Source organism: Triticum urartu, chromosome 5A, assembly GCF_056163025.1.
Source record: "Triticum urartu cultivar PI428250 chromosome 5A, HENAU_Tu73, whole genome shotgun sequence".
In the NCBI taxonomy this organism is placed as follows: domain Eukaryota; kingdom Viridiplantae; phylum Streptophyta; class Magnoliopsida; order Poales; family Poaceae; genus Triticum; species Triticum urartu.
The window spans coordinates 403,697,882-403,718,491 of record NC_141877.1 but is presented as its reverse complement, the minus strand read 5'-3'; the positions used below and the strand labels follow the sequence as shown (position 1 = coordinate 403,718,491).

The window sequence follows — 20,610 nt, the reverse complement described above, 5'->3', positions numbered from 1 at the left end:
ATGCTTTGTTTCGGTTCTCTATTAAAAGGAGGCCTTAATATCCCTTAGTTTCCAATAGGACCCCACTGCCACAGGAGGGTAGGACAGAAGATATCATGCAAGTTCTTTCCATAAGCACGTATGACTATTTACGGAATACATGCCTACATTATATTTATGAACTAGAGCTAGTGTCGTATTGCCCTAGATTATGGCTGTTATATGATGAATATCATCCAACGAATTCACTGATCCAATGCCTATGAATTTCTCTCATATTGTTCTTGCTAAGCTAGTACTGTTATTGTTACTATTGAAGCTGCTACAAAATCATTGCTATCACTGTTACCATTACTATTGTTGTTGCTACTACTATCAAAACTATACTACTTTGCTACTGATCACTTTGCTGCCGATAATTAATCTCTAGGTGTAGTTGAATTGACAACTCAACTGCTAATACTTGCAAATATTATTTCGCTCCCCTTGTGTCGAATCAATAAATTTGGGTTGAATATCGTACCCTCGAAAACTGTTGCGATCCCCTATACTTGTGGGTTATCAAGACCTTTTTCTGGCACTATTGCCGGGGAGCATAGCTATATTTGTTGAGTCACTTGGGGTTATTATCAAATTATCATTATGAAGAATCAGAAGGATGCTAAGACTAAGATTTTACCCTCTAAAACAAAGGGAGATAAGGAACCACCATCTAGCTCTGCACTTGATTAACCTTCTGTTATAAGTGGACTTGCAACACCACCACATGCTATTAATCCTGATATGTCGCAAGTTACTGATGATGCTACTTCTGCTATGAATGATATTCATGATGATGCTAGTACCTTGCTTGATGATAATGTGCCACTAGGTAAATTTCTTGATGAACAACTTGCTAGAACTAAGGCTTTTGAGATTGTTGAAACTGGTGAAGAGCTTGAAACTGGAAATCTTGAAACACCTATTAGACCTAGTTCTTCTAGATATGAATTGCCAAAGGTACCGGAAGGTTATGTTATGGATGAGGAGACAACTAGAGACTTCCTTGCTTGCAATGATAGGGATGGTCTTAAGAAATTAATATGCAAACTGAAAGAAAAATCTTTGAATGCTAGAATGAAATGTGATCCTAAGTTTGATACTTCACCTATCTTTATTGATGATAAGGATTATGAATTCTCCGTCGACCCAGAGTTAATTACTTTGGTTGAATCTGATCCTTTCCATGGTTATGAAAGTGAAAGTGTTGTGGCACATCTTACTAAGTGGAATGACATAGCCACCCTTTATTCTCATGATGAGAAGATTCACTATTATTATATTCTCAAATTATTTTCCTTCTCACCAAAGGGTGATGCTAAGACTTGGCATAACACTCTTGCTCCTGGTTGTGTGCGTACCAACGAGAGGGAAGAGTATCGTCCACGTACCCTCATAGACCGTAAGAGGAAGCGTTATGAGAACGCGGTTGATGTAGTCGAACGTCTTCACGATCTGACCGATCCAAGTACTGAACACACGGCACCTCCAAATTCAACACACGTTCAGTTAGATGGCGTTCCTCGAACTCCGATCCAGCAGAGCTTCACGGGAGAGTTTCGTCAGCACGACGGTGTGATGACGGTGATGATGTTGCTACCGACGCAGGGCTTCGCCTAAGCACCGCTACGATATGATCGAGGTGGAATATGGTGGAGGGGGGCACCGCACACGGCTAAGGGATCAATAATCAACTTGTGTGTTCTAGGGTGCCCCATGCCCCCGTATATAAAGGAGAAAGGGGGAGGCCGGCTGGCCCTCCTAGGGCGCGCCAGGAGGAGGAGTCCTCCTCCTAGTAGGAGTAGGACTCCCCTTTCCTACTCCTACTAGGAGGAGGAAAGGAAGGGGAAGGGGAGAAGGAAGGAGAGGGAGGAAAGGAGGAAAGGGGGGACGGCCCCCTAGTCCAATTCAGTTTGGGCTAGGGGGGCCACGCGCCCTGCCTCCTCTCTTCCACCACTTGGCCCATGAGGCCCAATACTTCTTCCCCGTATTCCTGTAACTCCCCGGTACTCCGAAAAATACCCGAATCACTCAGAACCTTTCCGATGTCCAAATATAGTCGTCCAATATATCGATCTTTACGTCTCGACCATTTAGAGACTCCTCGTCATGTCCCCGATCTCATCCGGGACTCCGAACTACCTTCGGTACATCAAAACACATAAACTCATATTACCGATCGTCACCGAACGTTAAGCGTGCAGACCCTACGAGTTCGAGAACTATGTAGACATGAATGAGACACGTCTCCGGTCAATAACCAATAGTGGAACATGAATGCTCATATTGGCTCCTACATATTCTACGAAGATCTTTATCGGTCAAACCACATAACAACATACGTTGTTCCCTTTGTCATCGGTATGTTACTTTCCCGAGATTCGATCGTTGGTATCTCAATACCTAGCTCAATCTCGTTACCAGCAAGTCACTTTACTCGTTCTGTAATACATCATCCCGCAACTAACTCATTAGTTGCATTGCTTGCAAGGCTTATAGTGATGTGCATTACCGAGAGGGCCCAGAGATACCTCTCCGACAATCGGAGTGACAAATCCTAATCTCGATCTATGCCAACTCAACAAGTACCATCGGAGACACCTGTAGAGCACCTTTATAATCACCTAGTTATGTTGTGACATTTGGTAGCACACAAAGTGTTCCTCCGGTAATCGGGAGTTGCATAATCTCATAGTCATAGGAACATGTATAAGTCATGAAGAAAGCAATAACAGTAAACTAAAATGATCATCGTGCTAAGCTAACAGATGGGTCACGTCAATCACATCATTCTCTAATGATGTGATCCCGTTCATCAAATGAAAACTCTTGTCCATGGCTAGGAAACTTAACCATCTTTGATTAACGAGCTAGTCAAGTAGAGGCATACTATTGACACTCTGTTTGTCTATGTATTCACACATGTACTAAGTTTCCGGTTAATACAATTTCTAGCATGAATAATAAACATTTATCATGATATAAGGAAATATAAACAACAACTTTATTATTGCCTCTAGGGCATATTTCCTTCAGTCTCCCACTTGCACTAGAGTCAATAATCTAGTTCATATCTTTATGTGATTAGTTCACATCTCCATGTGACTAATACCCAAAGGGTTTACTTGAGTCAATAATCTAGTTCACATTGCTATGTGATTAATACCCAAAGAGTGATCATGTTTTGCTTGTGAGAGAAGTTTAGTCTATGGGTCTGCAACATTCAGATCCGTATGTATTTCGCAAATTTCTATGTCTACAATGCTCTGCACGGATCTACTCTAGCTAATTGATCCCACTTTCAATATGTATCCAGATCGAGACTTAGAGTCATCTAGATCGATGTAAAAAGCTTGCATCGATGTAACTCTTTACGACGAACTCTTTTATCACCTCCATAACCAAGAAATATTTCCTTAGTCCTATAAGGATAATTTTGACCGTTGTCCAGTGATCTACTCCTAGATCACTATTGTACTCCCTTGCCATAAAATGCTAAGGTATACAATAGGATTGGTAAACAACACAGAATACTTTATAGAACCTATGACTTTTCATTCTATTTCTATTTTCTGACGTGGTCGGGTTTTGAGTCTTTTACTCAACTTCACACCTTGCAACACAGGCAAGAACTCCTTCTTTGACTGTTCCATTTTGAACTACTTCAAAATCTTGTCAAGGTATGTACTCATTGAAAAACTTATCAAGCGTCTTGATCTATCTCTATAGATCTAGATGCTCAATGTGTAAGCAGCTTCATCGAGGTCTTTCTTTAAAAAACTCTTTTCAAACACTCCTTTATGCTTTCCAGAAAATTCTACATTATTTTTGATCAACAATATGTCATTCACATATACTTATCAGAAATGTTGTAGTGCTCCCACTCACTTTCTTGTAAATACAGGCTTCATCACAAGTCTGTATAAAACCATATGCTTTGATCACTTTATCAAAGCATATATTCCAACTACGAGATGCTTGCACGAGTCCATAGATGGATCGCTGGATCTTGCTCACTTTGTTAGCATGTTTAGGATCGACAAAACCTTCTGGTTGCATCATATACAACTCTTCTTTAAGAAATCCATTAAGGATTATAGTTTTGACATCCATTTGCCAGATTTCATAAAATGCGACAATTGCTAACATGATTTGGATAGACTTTTAAGCATCGATACGAGTGAGAAAATCTCATTGTAGTCAACAACTTGAACTTGTCGAAAACATTTTGCGACAATTCGAGCTTTGTAGATAGTAACACTACTATCAGCGTCCGTCTTCCTCTTGAAGATCCATTTATTCTTAATGACTCACCGATCATCGGGCAAGTCAATCAAAGTCCATACTTTGTTCTCATCATCGCTTCCTCATAGTTCGTAGGTTCATGGCCTCAAGCCATTTCGCGGAATCTGGGCTCATCATCGCTTCCTCATAGTTCGTAGGTTCGTCATGGTCTAGTAACATGACTTCCAGAAAGGATTACCGTACCACTCTGGTGCGGACCATACTCTGGTTGTCCTACGAGGTTCGGTAGTAACTTGATCTGAAGTTTCATGATCATCATCATTAGCTTCCTCACTAATTGGTGTAGAGATCACTAGAACTGATTTCTGTGATGAACTACTTTCCAATTCAGGAGAAGGTACAATTACCTCATCAAGTTCTACATTCCTTCCACTCACTTCTTTCGAGAGAAACTCCTTGTCTAGAAAGGATCCACTTTTAGAAACAAAGATCTTGCCTTTGGATCTATGATAGAAGGTGTACCCAACACTTTCCTTTGGGTATTCTATCAAGACACATTTCTCCGATTTGGGTTCGATCTTATCAGGTTGAAACTTTTTCATATAAGCATCGTAGCCCCAAACTTTAAGAAACGACAGCTTAGGTTTCTAGCCAAACCACAGTTCATATGGTGTCGTCTCCACGGATTTAGATGGTGCCCTATTTAACGTGAATGCAGTTGTCTCTAATGCATAACCCCAACATGATAGTGATAAATCGGTAAGAGACATCATAGATCGCACCATATCTAATAAAGTATGGTTATGACGTTCGGACACACCATTACGCTGTGGTGTTCCAGGTGGCACGAATTTGTGAAACTATTCCACATTGTTTTAATTGAAGACCAAACTCGTAACTCAAATATTCGTCTATGCGATCAGATCGTAGAAACTTTATTTTCTTGTCACGATGATTTTCCACTTCACTCTAAAATTCTTTGAACTTTTCAAATGTTTCATACTTATATTTCATCAAGTAGATATACCCATATCTTGTCAAATCATCTATGAAGGTCAAAAAATAACGATACCCGCCGTGAGCCTCAACACTCATCGGACCGCATACATCAGTATGTATTATTTCCAATAAGTCAGTTTCTCGCTCCATTGTTCCGGAGAACGGAGTCTTAGTCATCTTTCCCATGAGGCATGGTTCGCAAGCATCAAGTGATTCCAAAAGTCCATCCGCATGGAGTTTCTTCATGTGCTTTACACCAATATGACCTAAACGGCAGTGCCACAAATAAGTTGGACTATCATTATTAACTTTGCATCTTTTGGCTTCAATATTATGAATATGTGTATCACTACGATCGAGATCCAACAAACTATTTTCATTGGGTGTATGGCCATCGAAGGTTTTATTCATGTAAACAGAACAACAATTATTCTCTAACTTTAAATGAATAACTGTATTGCAATAAACAAGATCAAATCATATTTATGCTCAACGCAAACACCAAATAACATTTATTTAGGTTTCAACACTAATCCCAAAAGTATAGGGAGTATGCGATGATGATCATATAAATCTTAGAATCACTTCCAACACACATCGTCACTTCACCCTTAACTAGTCTTTGTTCATTCTGTAACTCCCATTTCGAGTTACTAATCTTAGCAATTGAACTAGTATCAAATACCGAGGGGTTGCTATAAACACTAGTAAAGTACACATCAATAACATGTATATCAAATATACCTTTGTTCACTTTGCCATCCTTCTTATCCGCCAAATACTTGGGGCAGTCCTGCTTCTAGTGACCAGTCCCTTTGCAGTAGAAGCACTTAGTCTTAGGCTTAGGTCCATACTTGGGCTTCTTCACTTGAGCAACAACTTGCTTGTCGTTCTTTTTGAAGTTACCCTTCTTCCCTTTGCCCTTTTCTTGAAACTAGTGTTCTTGTCAACCATCAACACTTGATGCTTTTCTTGATTTCTACCTTCGTTGATTTCAGCATCACGAAGAGCTTGGGAATCATTTCCGTTATCCCTTGCATATTATAGTTCATCACGAAGTTCTAGTAACTTGGTGATAGTGACTAGAGAACTCTGTCAATCACTAACTTATCTGGAAGATTAACTCCCACTTGATTCAAGTGATTGTAGTACTCAGATATTCTGAGCACATGCTCACTAGATGAGCTATTCTCCTCCATCTTGTAGGCAAAGTACTTGTCAGAGGTCTCATACCTCTCGACTCAGGCATGAGTCTGAAATACCAATTTCAGCTCTTGGAACATCTTATATGCTCCGTGGCGTTCAAAACGTTTTTGACGTCCCGGTTTTAAGCCGTAAAGCATGGTGCACTAAACTATCAAGTAGTCATCATACCGAGCTTTGTCAAACATTCATAACATCTGAATCTGCTCATGCAATAGGTCCGTCACCTAGCGGTGCATCAAGGACATAATACTTCTGTGCAACAATGAGGATAATCCTCAAATCACGGATCCAATCCGCATCATTGCTACTAACATCTTTCAACTTAGTTTTCTCTAGGAACATATCAAAATTAAAACAGGGGAGCTAAACGCGAGCCATTGATCTACAACATAGATATGCTAATACTACCAGGACTAAGTTCATGATAAGTTAAAGTTCAATTAGTCATATTACTTAAGAACTCCCACTTAGATAGACATCCCTCTAATCATCTAAGTGATCACGTGATCCATATCAACTAAACCATGTCCGGTCATCACGTGAGATGGAGTAGTTTTCAATGGTGAACATCACTATGTTGATCATATCTACTATATGATTCACGCTCGACCTTTCAGTCTCAGTGTTCCAAGGCCATATCTGCATATGCTAGGCTCGTCAAGTTTAACCCGAGTATTTCTGCGTGTGCAAAACTGGCTTGCACCTGTTGTATATGAACATAGAGCTTATCACACCCGATCATCAGGTGGTGTCTCGACACGACGAACTTTGGCAACGGTGCATACTTAGGGAGAACACTTGTACCTTGAAATTTAGTGAGAGATCATCTTATAATGCTACCGTCAATCAAAGCAGAATAAGATGCATAAAGGATAAACATCACATGCAATCAAAAATATGTGACATGATATGGCCATCATCATCTTGTGCCTTTGATCTCCATCTCCAAAGTACCGTCATGATCTCTATTGTTACCGGCATGACACCATGATCTCCATCATCTTAATCTCTATCAATGTGTCGTCACATGGTCGTCTCGCCAACTATTTCTCTTGCAACTATTGCTATCGCATAGCGATAAAGTAAAGTAATTATTTGACACTTGCATCTTATGCAATAAAGAGACAACCATTAGGATTTTGCCAGTTTCCGATAACTTCAACAAAACATGATCATCTTATACAACAACTTATATCTCATCACGTCTTGACCATATCACATCACAACATGCCCTGCAAAAACAAGTTAGACATCCTCTACTTTGTTGTTGCAAGTTTTACGTGGCTGCTACGGGCTGAGCAAGAACCGTTCTTACCCACGCATCAAAAACCACAACGCGATATAGTGATTGCTTTTTGATCTTCATAAAGAACCATGTTCATTGAATCCGATTCAACTAAAGCTGGAGAAACAGACACCCACTAGCCACATGTGGGTGAAGCACGTCGGTAGAACCAGTCTCGCGTAAGCGTACGCGTAATGTCGGTCTGGGCCGCTTCATCCAACAATGCCGCTGAATCAAGAATCAACTAGTGACGACAAGCAATATGTATATACCCACGCCCACAACTCCTTTTGTGTTCTATTCGTGCATATAACGTCTACGCATAAACCTGACTCGGATGCCACTGTTGGGGAACGTAGTAATTTCAAAAAAATTCCTATGCACACGCAAGATCATGGTGATGCATAGCAACGATAGGGAAGAGTATCGTCCACGTACCCTCGTAGACCGAAAGTGGAAGCGTTATGAGAACGTGATTGATGTAGTCGAACGTCTTCACGATCCGACCGATCCAAGTACCAAACGCACAGCACCTCCGAGTTCAGCACACGTTCAGCTCGATGACGTCCCACGAACTCCGATCCAGCAGAGCTTCACGGGAGAGTTCCGTCAGCACGACGGCGTGATGACGGTGATGATGTTGCTACCGACGCAGGGCTTCGCCTAAGCACCACTAAGATATGATCGAGGTGGAATATGGTGGAGGGGGCACCACACACGGCTAAGGGATCAATAATCAACTTGTGTGTTATAGGGTGCCCCCTGCCCCCGTATATAAAGGAGCAAGGGGGGAGGCCGGCCGGCCCTCCTAGGGCGCGCTAGGAGGAGGAGTCCTCCTCCTATTAGGAGTAGGACTCCCCTTTCCTACTCCTACTAGGAGGAGGAAAGGAAGGGGGAAGGGGAGAAGGAAGGAGAGGGAGGAAAGGAGGAAAGGGGGGTCGGCCCCCTACTCCAATTCGGTTTGGGCTAGGAGGGGCGCGCGCCCTGCCTCCTCTCTTCCACCACTTGGCCCATGAGGCCCAATACTTCTTCCCCGTATTCCCGTAACTCCCCGGTACTCCGAAAAATACCCGAATCACTCGGAACCTTTCCGATGAATATAGTCGTCCAATATATCGATCTTTATGTCTTGACCATTTCGAGACTCCTCGTCATGTCCCCGATCTCATCCGGGACTCCGAACTACCTTCGGTACATCAAAACACATAAACTCATATTACCGATCGTCACCGAACATTAAGCGTGCGGACCCTACGGGTTCGAGAACTATGTAGACATGACCGAGACACGTCTCCAGTCAATAACCAGTAGCGGGACCTAGATGCTCATATTGGCTCCTACATATTCTACGAAGATCTTTATCGGTCAAACCGCATAACAACATACGTTGTTCCCTTTGTCATCGGTATGTTACTTGCCCGAGATTCGATCGTCGGTATCTCAATACCTAGCTCAATCTCGTTACCGGCAAGTATCTTTACTCATTACGTAATACATCATCCCGCAACTAACTCATTAGTTGCATTGCTTGGAAGGCTTATAGTGATGTGCATTACTGAGAGGGCCCAGAGATACCTCTCCGACAATCGGAATGACAAATCCTAATCTCGATCTATGCCAACTCAACAAGTACCATCGGAGACACCTGTAGAGCACCTTTGTAATCACCCAATTACGTTGTGACATTTGGTAGCACACAAAGTGTTCCTCCGGTAACCGGGAGTTGCATAATCTCATAGTCATAGGAACATGTATTAGTCATGAAGAAAGCAATAGCAGTAAACTAAAATGATCATCGTGCTAAGCTAACAGATGGGTCAAGTCAATCACATCATTCTCTAATGATGTGATCCCATTCATCAAATGACTATTGTGGTCCATGGCTAGGAAACTTAACCATCTTTGATTAACGAGCTAGTCAAGTAGAGGCATACTAGTGACACTCTGTTTGTCTATGTATTCACACATGTACTAAGTTTCCGGTTAATACAATTCTAGCATGAATAATAAACATTTATCATGATATAAGGAAATAAATAATAACTTTATTATTGCCTCTAGGGCATATTTCCTTCACTTCTGCGGCGCCAGCTCGACCTTGCCCGCCCTCGGACGTCTCCACCCGTCCGCCGGGATGAGCCCCTCCGTGGCAAGGTCCTCTAATCGCTTCGCCGAGATGCGCGAGGGGATCCAATCCATCGCGGCACAACCGGCCAGAGGGCCGGAACTCGACGACGTGATTTTCCCAGCCTTCTTCGCCTTGTCTAGCTTGGCGGTAGAGTCCTTCGCCATTCGACTCGAGCTGGCGCACACGCTGAATGCTGAGGCGGAGAGGACGGAGTGCGAAGTGTGTGGGGGAGAAGGGGGATCTGGGTTTACCCTAACTCTTTGAATCTTTTATACCACGGGTGAAGATCTCACCGCGAGTCCTCAGCCACAGATCTCTGGATCGACGGCACCCGCGGCAGCTGCGCGTGCAGGTTAACCGTGCATGTGGCGGATTTCTGGGGCAAAAATCAAGGCGTCGTGCCCCACTTTTCCCACTAAGCCACGACATTGCCGCTTCCGTGCGCGCACACTCGATTTCGAATCCCAAAATTTCTATAGCAAAACAACCCATTTGATTGCTCACCGCTCCTTTCCTAAAGGACACTAGTCAGCCCGACTAACCACCCTCCGCGGTCACCATGCACTCAGACACGTAAAACACTCGACTGAAGTCATCTTCAAGATCGCAATGGGATGATTTTGGCGTCCCTCCACGGGTTGACTTGGCCCTATTACTAGGCTCCAAGGTGCAAGCCTCATAAATTTAGACCAGGAGCTGACCAGCGCCGACATTCCCCTGGGATACGGAGTGGCTTCTCTCCGAAGATTCAACCCACACGCTGGCATCGCCACTCGGGTTTTTATGGCATGTCCCCACTCGGACCACAAGTCTATCTGTCCCGAGAGACACATGAATGCCACTAAGTTTGTCCAACGATCAACATTGTCCGATCACTCGGAAAACCTTCAGTCCATAATCCGTCGCGGTTTCACTCAAGGAAACCGATTGAGACTGGATGCCGAGTGACCCAAATCACTTGGACCAGTCCAAAGATTCAAATCACTCGTCCTGTGGAACTGCAACCTATTCAGGGGGCTAATGATGGGGTCACCCACTACTGGTGGGGTCAAGGACCTGACATCTAAGGCCCACCCGAGGTCCCACAGCATCATTGGTAGGTCCCTGGACCATAGACGCATTCAGATGTGCATTGCAAGAAATCCACTCGGATACACCGACGGCACTCGGACGTCTTCCTCCAGTAAGCCCAGCCATCATCACTCAGACAAGGGAGGCGCAAGGGCAACATGGGAGCTACAACGGTCGAGTAGTCTTAAGTCGGGCTTAAAGCATAGTCATGGCTACCGTTACCTATAACTACCGTAGTTGTGTCTATTAACACTTGTAACTATCGTAGTCATAGCCATTAAACCACCCTTGTAACGTGGGAGTAAAGAGGTCGCGGCGCACTCTATATAAGCCACCCTCCTCCTCCTTGGCAAGGGTTCAACATCCATAGTAGTCATACCCCCAAGAAAAACCAAGCCTCTGGGCACGAGCCGTAGGGCTGTTACCTTCTTTGAGAGGGGCCCGAACTCATAAAAACCGAGTGCCACACCTGCGCCGTAGCTAGGCTTTGCCCCTTGTTCGTACCACTAGTACTCATTGTCAGGATCGTTGCCTCGACAGTCGTGTTGTTTGAACGCGCGCATCAGTCCTTGCACCGGAAAGCGGCGCACGCGGCGCTCTCTCGGCCGGCGCGCCACTTCAATGCCGATGCCAGTGAGCGGTCGCGTCTGCTCTGGCTGGGCATGAATGTAGGCGCTGATGCTCTGTAGCGGCGCTAGCCGAAAACGCGCGGGTGGGGAAGGGGTTTTGGGTGGGCCAAGGCAGTCAGAAGAGGGCTTGGGAGCGGTGCAGACTCCTACAAAGCACCCCACCCCAACTTTGTCTCCGGTTTGTGGGAGAAAACACGTCTGGATTGTGCCGCAGACCGATACAGGACCGCGTTGGATGACTTTCGTGGTTTGGACAACGCGGCCTGGACGCATGCAGGAGGTTTGCGGGTCGGCGCTGGAGATGCCTTATGAACAGTAAAATAAAAAAAACATCAATTTTTCTAAAAAGAATCAGAATTTGGTTGGCATATGAGAAGCTTGAGTTTGGAAGAAGTGTGCAAAATTTCATGGTAAAACAACATTCGAGGAGCTCTAGAAAAACAATTTTGGGTCTTCAAAATGGCCTTTTGCAAATTATTTTGAGAGCCAAATGTCTTTTAAAGCTCTTCAAATGTTGTTTCATGACAAAAAAAATCACGGTCTGAAAGCACAAGTGCTCCCTGGGTGGTTTTGGTAATTAATGTCAACATATCTCTTGTTGGACTAACACTTTTACCTAGTATGTTTCAGATAAGTTCAACAATGGAGTGGCATGGACTAGAGGATGTGGAACCCCTTCAAGATGCTAAGGACAAAGGATTGGCTCAAGCTTCAAGATCAAGACTCTACATTTTCTATTTTAGTGATCCAAGATCACATTAAGTCTATAGGAAAAGCCAATACTATCAAGAGGGGATGAGGTGTTGCTTAATGGCTTGCTTGCTCAAAGTGCTTAGTGATATGCTCCAAAACCCCCAACTACCTTCCCACATCCACATTTGACCTAAACCAAAAGTCAAACTCGGCCCCACCGATTCTATCTATCCGGCGCCACCGAGTTTCAGATGTCATAGCCACTGCCACAAACCCTAGCAAATCGGTTTCACCGATAGGGATCTCGGTCTCACCGAGATGGGATTGTAATCTCTCTGTGTATGTCCATTACCAAAATCGGTCTCACCGAGTTTGAGCAATCGGTACTACCGATATTACAATGCAAACCCTCTGGTTAACTTATTACCAAAATCGGTCCCACCGAGTTTGTGTAATCGGTCTCACCGAGTTTGCCTGACCAACTCTCTGGTTAGCTTATTACCAAAATCGGTCCCACCGAGTTTGTGTAATCGGTCACACCGAGATTACGTTATGCCCTAACCCTAACCATATCGGTCCTACCGAGTTGCATCTCAGTCCCACCGAAAATCCTAACGGTCACTAGGTTTGCTGAATCGGTCCGACCGAGTTTAACCATTCGGTCCCACCGAGTTTGGCAAATTGTGTGTAACGGTTAGATTTTGTGTGGAGGCTATATATACCCCTCCACCCACTCTTCATTCGTGGAGAGAGCCATCAGAACATACCTACACTTCCAATACACATTTTCTGAGAGAGAACCACCTACACTTGTGTTGAGGTCAAGATATTCCATTCCAACCATATGAATCTTGATCTCTAGCCTTCCCCAAGTTGCTTTCCACTCAAATCTTCTTTTCACCGAATCCAAATCCTGTGAGAGAGAGTTGAGTGTTGGGGAGACTATCATTTGAAGCACAAGAGCAAGAAGTTCATCATCGACACATCATTTGTTACTTCTTGGAGAGTGGTGTCTCCTAGATTGGCTAGGTGTCACTTGGGAGCCTCCAACAAGATTGTGGAGTTGAACCAAGGAGTTTGTAAGGGCAAGGAGATCGCCTACTTCGTGAAGATCTACCGCTAGTGAGGCAAGTCCTTCGTGGGCGACGGTCGTGATGGAATAGACAAGGTTGCTTCTTCGTGGACCCTTCGTGGGTGAAGCCCTCCGTGGACTCACGCAACCGTTACCCTCCGTGGGTTGAAGTCTCCATCAACGTGGATGTACGATAGCACCACCTATCGGAACCACGACAAAAACATTCGTGTCTCCAATTGCGTTTGAATACTCCAAACCCTTTTTTTTTACATTCTTGCAAGTTGCATGCTTTACTTTTCGCTGCTCATATACTCATTGCATGCTTGTTTGATATGTATTGTGTTTATTAAACTTGTGCTTAAACTCCACTTAAACTTAAGAATATTAAAAACTGCAACTTTTGGCACTTAGTGTCTAATTACCCCCCCTCTAGACACCTCTTCTCGATCCTTTCACGGTCCTTACTAACTCAAGCATCTTGGATGCCAAAAATTTACATGTTTTCTGGAAAAAAAAATCCTTTTCAAATTTATTGTTCACACCTTGGGTGTGAGTGTAACTCCAACCGGCCGACTCAAAGGGACACATAGTGTGTCTCCTTGTCTGTGTTTTTCCGAGCAATGCGTCTGTCTCATCTTTTTTTTCATCAAACATGGCAAGTAGAATTAGCAAAATAAATCTAGCATTTTTTTGCATAGTACCATATGCCATGACGGCATACAAGATTGCACCAAAATAGTCAAACGAGCCCCGCAAGTGCCACAACCATAGTTCATGAAAAACAAACAAATAAGACATGATTATGCATGTCGGTCCATCATGCACTTTTGCTTTCTCTCAAGCTAAGCCCATTTTTTGTTCATCTTGTTCAAATAGACCACCATGATCTCCACTTTCTTTGTACTCCATCCATAAAGAAATATAAGAGTATTTAGATCACTATATCTACATCTTATATTTCTTTACAGGGACGTAGATTATTAGTGTGACCTCCGGCTTCATCTTCTTCGGGGCCACGGCGGGAGCGGGGCGGCGGCGGGATAGGGCGTGTCGTCCATGGCTCTAGGCGGAAGGCTTTTGAGGGAGGAATGATGGGAGTGGAGATGGTGCGCCACCGATTGACGGGTCAGGAAGGATGCCACGGACATCCGTGATGTGTCCGTACGGACACAAACCTGGGCCAAATTTGAACGGGAAATGAGTCCAAATGAACATAAAAACAGATATGCATTCGTTTGCGTTGTCGGGTCCTGTTTTTTGTCCGCACGGACGTAATCGGATGCGGGCATACTCCTCCGTCCGCAAATAAATGTACTCCCTCCGGTCCTTTTTACTCTGCATATTAGAATTCTCTGAAGTCAAACTTCATAAAGTTTGACCGTATTTATATGAAAAAATATCAACATCTGCCATGCTAAAGTTATACAATATGAAACTTTAAGTCATGACACATCAATGGATATTGATTTCAGATTGTGAATGTTGTTACTTTTTTCTATAAAGTTGATCAAACTTTACGAAGCTTGACTTCAGTCAAATCTTATATGCGAACTAAAAAGGACCAGCGGGAATACTTCTATCTTTTGTCTTAAATCAAAATTTTAAAATTTTGACCAACTACAAAAAATAGTATTACCATATATGACATCAAATTGGTATGTCAAAATGAATCTATTGATACTAATTTAGTGACATAAATGTTGCTACTTTTCCGAATAAAATTGATCAAAGTTTTAAAACTTTGACTTGAGACAAAAGCTAGATGTAGACTTCTTAGGCCCTGTTTGGTTCATAAGTCCTACGACTTTTTCTAGTCCCAACTAAAAAGTCTGTAGTCCCTAAAAAGTCGCTTCCTGTTTGTTTCCAGAGACTAAAAAGTCCCTAGTCCCTTCCTAAAGGTTATTAAATGACCATGTTGCCCCTAGTATATAGAAAAGTAACAATCAAACAACACCATGGGATGGCGGGCCATTGAATGCATGGAGGGGCATTGTTAGAAAAGTCCCCAAAAGTCTCAAAAAAGACTCTCCTTTAGAGTCTTCTTCATTTAGTCCCAAATGCCTAGTTTAGTCCCTAAAAAGTCCCTCCCGTTTGATAAAAAAGTCTCTAAGAATGACTTTTTTTACTCCCTACATAAAAAAGTCCCCGAAAACAAACACCCCCTTATTTGTTGTTAGAGTTGCCCTAAATGCCCTCAACTTTACACCAACTGTACCACGTAGTACTGTTTTGGTGACGACTGACCGGCTGAACCCAACCGCATAGTTGGCGCACCGCCACCGTCCGCCTCTCCAAACCTCCCAGTTCGCAACCTCCGTCGGCGTGCGCGCCGGTGACACCGCCCTTCCTGACTACATCTATCTTCCTTCCATCACCGGTGGCGGCAGCCCCGATTGCATCGCATGACCAGGAGCCACACCCCGAAATCCCTCGCCGTCCTGCTCCGTGCCAGGATGCACCCCGACTCTATCCCCTCGCCGCCGCCCGCTCCGTCACCCCCCGCCAGCCCCGAGCTCGACCCCAGTGCCCGGCCGGCCGCCGCCTCCTCCGTCCGCCACTGGCTCCACGCCTCAATCGCCGCGGCCTCCCCGCCTCCCGCCGCCCTCGAGTGCTTCTCCGACGGGTACCGCTCCCTCGACCGAGGCGGCCGCCACGAGATCCTCCGATCCCTCGCCACAGACTACGACGTGCCCCGCGCGCGGGTCCGCGATCTCATGCGCCAGTACGTGAGCGTCTCCGCCACCGGGGAGGGTGGGGACGAGCAGCCGGGGGCGGAGAGAGAGGAGGGCGGCGCCGCATCGGCTTTGTACCGTATGGAGAGGGGGCTCCGGGACGCGCTCCGGCCCAAGTACGCCGGGTTCCTCGAGGCCATGAACGCGCAGCCTGGCGGGCTCAAGCTCCTCGCGGTCATCCGAGCCGACCTCCTCGCCTTGCTGGGGTGAGATTGGCATTGACATTGACACCTTGCTGTTGCCGTTACTGCCTGATACTGGGGACATTAGGGGGCTTAACCGAGATGTCCCCTTCCTGGTTCTCTGGTCTAATTGAAACTTACAAGTGCAACGTAGGGAGGAGAATGCTCCTGTGCTGCGTGCATTGGATGGGTACTTGAAGGAGAAGCTCGTGACGTGGCTCAGCCCAGCGGCACTGGCACTCCACCAGATAACCTGGGATGATCCTGCCTCCTTGCTGGAGAAGATTGTGGCTTATGAAGTCTGTGTTTGACTCACCATTAAATTGTTCAATGTGCTCTCTTGTGGTTTTGCTGATGATTTTGTTCTTTTTTTTTCAGGCTGTGCATCCAATCAGAAATCTAATAGACTTGAAGAGAAGGCTGGGTGTGGGCCGACGTTGTTTTGGTTACTTCCATCCTGCGATACCAGGTTAGTTGGGACATTTTGTTTCTGATTGTGATTTTTGCACATTGGGACTATTACTGCTGATGCTACAACTGAAACTTATAAATTTTGACCACGCATGCCCAGATGTTGTACCAAGAATTGATATTTAGATTGCACAATATCAGTAGTATTGCCTGCACATGTTTGAAATTTTCTTAGGGATAAAATAAACATATTTTCATAGTATTATGAACAGAGTGATTCACAGTTTCTAGGATGATGGTTTTAGATCTCGTAGTAACTTTGTCTGAGTGCTCTTACTGTCTTCATTAACACTAGGGGAGCCCCTGATTTTCATCGAAGTTGCTCTCCTCAAAGATATGGCCACATCTATACAGGTTATTATAGTTTGGCATGATTTCTTTTAATAAATGGGTACTCTACTCTACTTCTTTGCACCTTATGTTCTCTTGTCATATCAGGAAGTTTTGTTGGATGTCCCTCCAATCGCTGAATGTGAAGCTAAATGTGCACTGTTTTACTCAATATCATCAACCCAGGTAAACAAAGTTTTTAAGGATTATAAATACCAAGGGATGTATTGTGCTAGCTTGAGCGACAAACTCGCACCTACAAACTGATTATCTATTGCTGTTGTCAGCCAGGCTTATCAGGTATTAATCTGGGAAAGTTTCTTCTCAAGCGTGTCATTGACATGTTGAGAAAAGATATGCCTTCCGTGCAGGTACCGCTTCTAATATCTCGATCATTGTTGTCTGGAAATGCAATAAACTGCATGCTTCTCTGGGTGTAGCGTCAATTGTAAATGTATAATTCATCATGCAAAGAAAGTTTGTTATAGCTATGTTTACTGGTACATCTAATTTTATGTATTTATTTGTTGGTATTTTATACAGATTTTTGCTACTCTTAGCCCGATACCTGGTTTCATGCAATGGCTTCTCGCTAAGTTGGCCTCTCAAATAAAATTAGCAGAGACAGAGATGCAAGAGGGCAATTCGATAGAAGGTGCCAGTTCTACTTTCAGAGAATCCATCCTTTTCCCGGAGGAAGAGAAGATGATACACAGTGCCATGTATGTTCCATTTAAGAAAACAAAATGGCGAATTTCAATTGACCCAGTTTCACCTTCTAAGGCTTCTATACATGTAGCCTTTTCTCAAAAACATTATTTTGTTCTTTTGGGAAGTTAGTGCCCATGATCTTTGTACTTTCTTTCACATGCTTTGAATTGCTGAAGGAAATGGTTATCTTAATTTTAAAATTCCGCTGTTAATATTTTGGCTACCCATCATTTTAAAACGAATAGGGTAAATGATCACTTCTTGATATATTGTCATTTGTGCCCTTACTGTTATTGCAGCGATCAAGTCAACGGTAAACAAGGAATTGAACTTTTGCAAGATATACTGAAATCAAGTCAATGGGCAAAGTCTGACAAATTATCTGCTGCGCTGAAATCTCCTCTTATGCGTTTGTGTGTAAGGTATGTAAAAAGACACATTGGAATTTGGGAATGTTACCAACGATTGGAGTTAACACTATTCATTCTCTGAATGGATGGAACATTATATGTTTCAATTGCAGAAGCTGACAGCCTTCTCATATCATATGATGTATAGGTATCTTACCAGAGAGACAATACGAGGAAAAGCTCTAGATGCTGTTGCTAATTTTCACTTGCAAAATGGAGCAGTAAGATAGCCACTGTCACCCCATTCAGTCTTAACTTTAAATATCGATCCTGAGTATTGGATGCGGCTGTGCTGGGCTCAGACTTAAGAAACCAGATTGTTTTTTCTTTGGTCTTCTACCTGAAATTAAAATTCTAATACCTGTCCCCGAACCACATTGTAATTTCGTTTTCTGACATGATGTACTGTTGCGTTTCTCCGTATGAACTTTGGGCTTAATTATATTGACTTTCAAGGAGTAGCTGTTTGAAACAATTCAGTGGGCATTACATAACAGCTGAACACCACTTTTATTTTATGGTAGATGGTTGAGAGAATAAACTGGATGGCCGACCAATCCGAGAAGGGCATTGAACAAAGTGGAGGTATCATGGTCAATTATCTGTACAGGTATGCTTTTAGCTTTTTATCAAAACAAAACGTCAATCTGGATACCTTTGGATAGCTTTCATGGAGACTAGCTTCTCTAACACTATCAATATTTTCAGGTTGGAGAATATAGAAGAATATGCATCATCTTATTCGGCTACAGGGATTATCCATACGTCACCTAACCTCTCCTAACATGTTGAGGTTAGCTCTGTGCTTGGCTGGTATGAGATTTTACATCTTATGCTATGCCATGACGTTTTTCCTCTGCTGTACTTCAGTGTTATTACCGGTGTTTCACCAATTTTTCATTCTATCTTCAGTATCCTTACTGAGATATTCTGGAACAGCCACATATATATGAAACGGAGATGCAGTTGCTTCACATCAACACATTGTATCTGTGTGTGATACACTCAATGAAGATGATTTACAGCGGAAGTGTCTGACTCCTCTTCTGCGGTTTATTGTGGACATTCAAGGCACATGGTTAGTTTGGTAGTGGCTGTTCCTTCCGTATACTACCTTCTAAAAGCCTAGAGGAGATATGAATTGATGACTCTGGCTAGCTCTTCATCCCTTCCGCTTTGGGAATCGTAGCAGAAAATACAACATGTATTTATATCTTGCACATGAACATGCAAAGGAACACACACTGCAAATTATTGTAAGACCATTTTTTCTGTACAATGTATAACATATATCACATCTGTTATTTGTGGAGCAAAATCTGATAGGCCGCAGGGTAGTGGTTGACCTTATTCTTGCCTTGTAACTGCACAAGCCGTTTTCTTTTTGGAATTGCCAAAACTCAGCTAGATGAGATTTTTTTTATGCACTGTCTGATCTGTTATGTGCGAAGATTTGTGCTGTGCTGTTGGGCGACCCATTATCTGTTGTGTGTGGCTATGGACTGAGCTTGTATTATTTGTTGTTGTGTCTAATTCTTTTTGCAGTGTGGTCTGTTTTTATTTTTTGTTTGTGCGAGGAACAAAAGTATGTGATCTCATTGTTTTTTCGTACTTTTTATGACACATATACCCATAATTGTGCTAGCTGCATGCCTTCTACCACTAGACAAGCAACTGTAAACGTTGTAACCCAACTGCAATTGTATGGTCATAAAACGACTGCAATAGGAGACGGGATAGGGTGAGTTATGGTCATAAAACGACTGCAATAGGAGTCGGGATAGGGTGCTAACTCAACTGGGGTGGCGAGGGGGGGGGGGGGGGGGGGGGTTGTCGGGCAGTTGCATGTCAACCATCAGACATGGAACTACAAACATTGTAACTCAACTGCAATTGCACGAGCACAGAGCGAGAGGGGAGTTGTCGGGGCCTATTGTCCACCACTAGATATGCAACTGCAAACGTTGTAACCTGACTGCATGGGCACAAAGCGACTGCAAATGAGGTCCAAAGGGGAGTTATCGGGGCCAATTGCATGTCCACCATGAGACATGCAATTGCAAGTATTGTAACCTCACTGCAACTGCATGGACATGAAGCGATTGTAATTGGGGTCGGAAGTGGAGCTGTCAGGGTTAGTTGCATGTCCACCACCAGACACACGGCTTCAAGTATTGTAACACGATTGCAATTGCATTGACACAAAGCGACTGCAATTGCACTGACACAAAGCGACTGCAACTGGGGTCAAACTTTCACACTAGTCACATGTGCGCAAGTTGCATGCGACGCACCCATGCACAATTCAACCATTGCAGCACGTATGCAACTGGTGTCGACCTGTTTTTTTCCTACTAGTTGCACATGTGCTAGTTGCATGCGACACATCCTTGCGCAATTGCAATTGTTGCAACACGTATGCAAT

At 43.8% G+C, this 20,610-nt stretch overlaps 1 protein-coding gene across 4 annotated transcripts; it reads left to right on the top strand.

Annotated features, from left to right (window-relative positions):
- The first annotated feature begins 15,581 nt into the window (after positions 1–15,581).
- On the top strand, positions 15,582–19,608 carry LOC125509244 (malonyl-CoA decarboxylase family protein). 4 transcript variants are annotated; one of them, XM_048674174.2, is made up of 12 exons: positions 15,582–16,287; positions 16,418–16,562; positions 16,642–16,732; positions 17,030–17,088; positions 17,173–17,250; positions 17,352–17,435; positions 17,608–17,786; positions 18,075–18,197; positions 18,334–18,406; positions 18,710–18,795; positions 18,894–18,978; positions 19,125–19,608. In XM_048674174.2, exons 1-11 carry the CDS (start codon positions 15,752–15,754, stop codon positions 18,967–18,969), a joined length of 1,530 nt encoding a protein of 509 aa, XP_048530131.1. In that variant the 5' UTR covers positions 15,582–15,751; the 3' UTR covers positions 18,970–18,978; positions 19,125–19,608. The 4 variants fall into 4 exon arrangements, with proteins under 4 accessions (XP_048530131.1, XP_048530130.1, XP_048530129.1 ...); XM_048674173.2 differs by having other exon boundaries at positions 19,098–19,608; XM_048674172.2 differs by having other exon boundaries at positions 18,894–18,998.
- Positions 19,609–20,610: the final 1,002 nt, after the last annotated feature.

Excerpts from the sequence above, each read along its gene's own strand:
- LOC125509244 (XM_048674174.2), top strand. The coding sequence starts at position 15,752 with ATGACCAGGAGCCACACCCCGAAATCCCTCGCCGTCCTGCTCCGTGCC. Across the intron at positions 16,288-16,417 it reads GACCTCCTCGCCTTGCTGGG|GGAGGAGAATGCTCCTGTGC; the intron begins GTGAGATTGGCA and ends AGTGCAACGTAG. Across the intron at positions 17,089-17,172 it reads ATATGGCCACATCTATACAG|GAAGTTTTGTTGGATGTCCC; the intron begins GTTATTATAGTT and ends TTGTCATATCAG.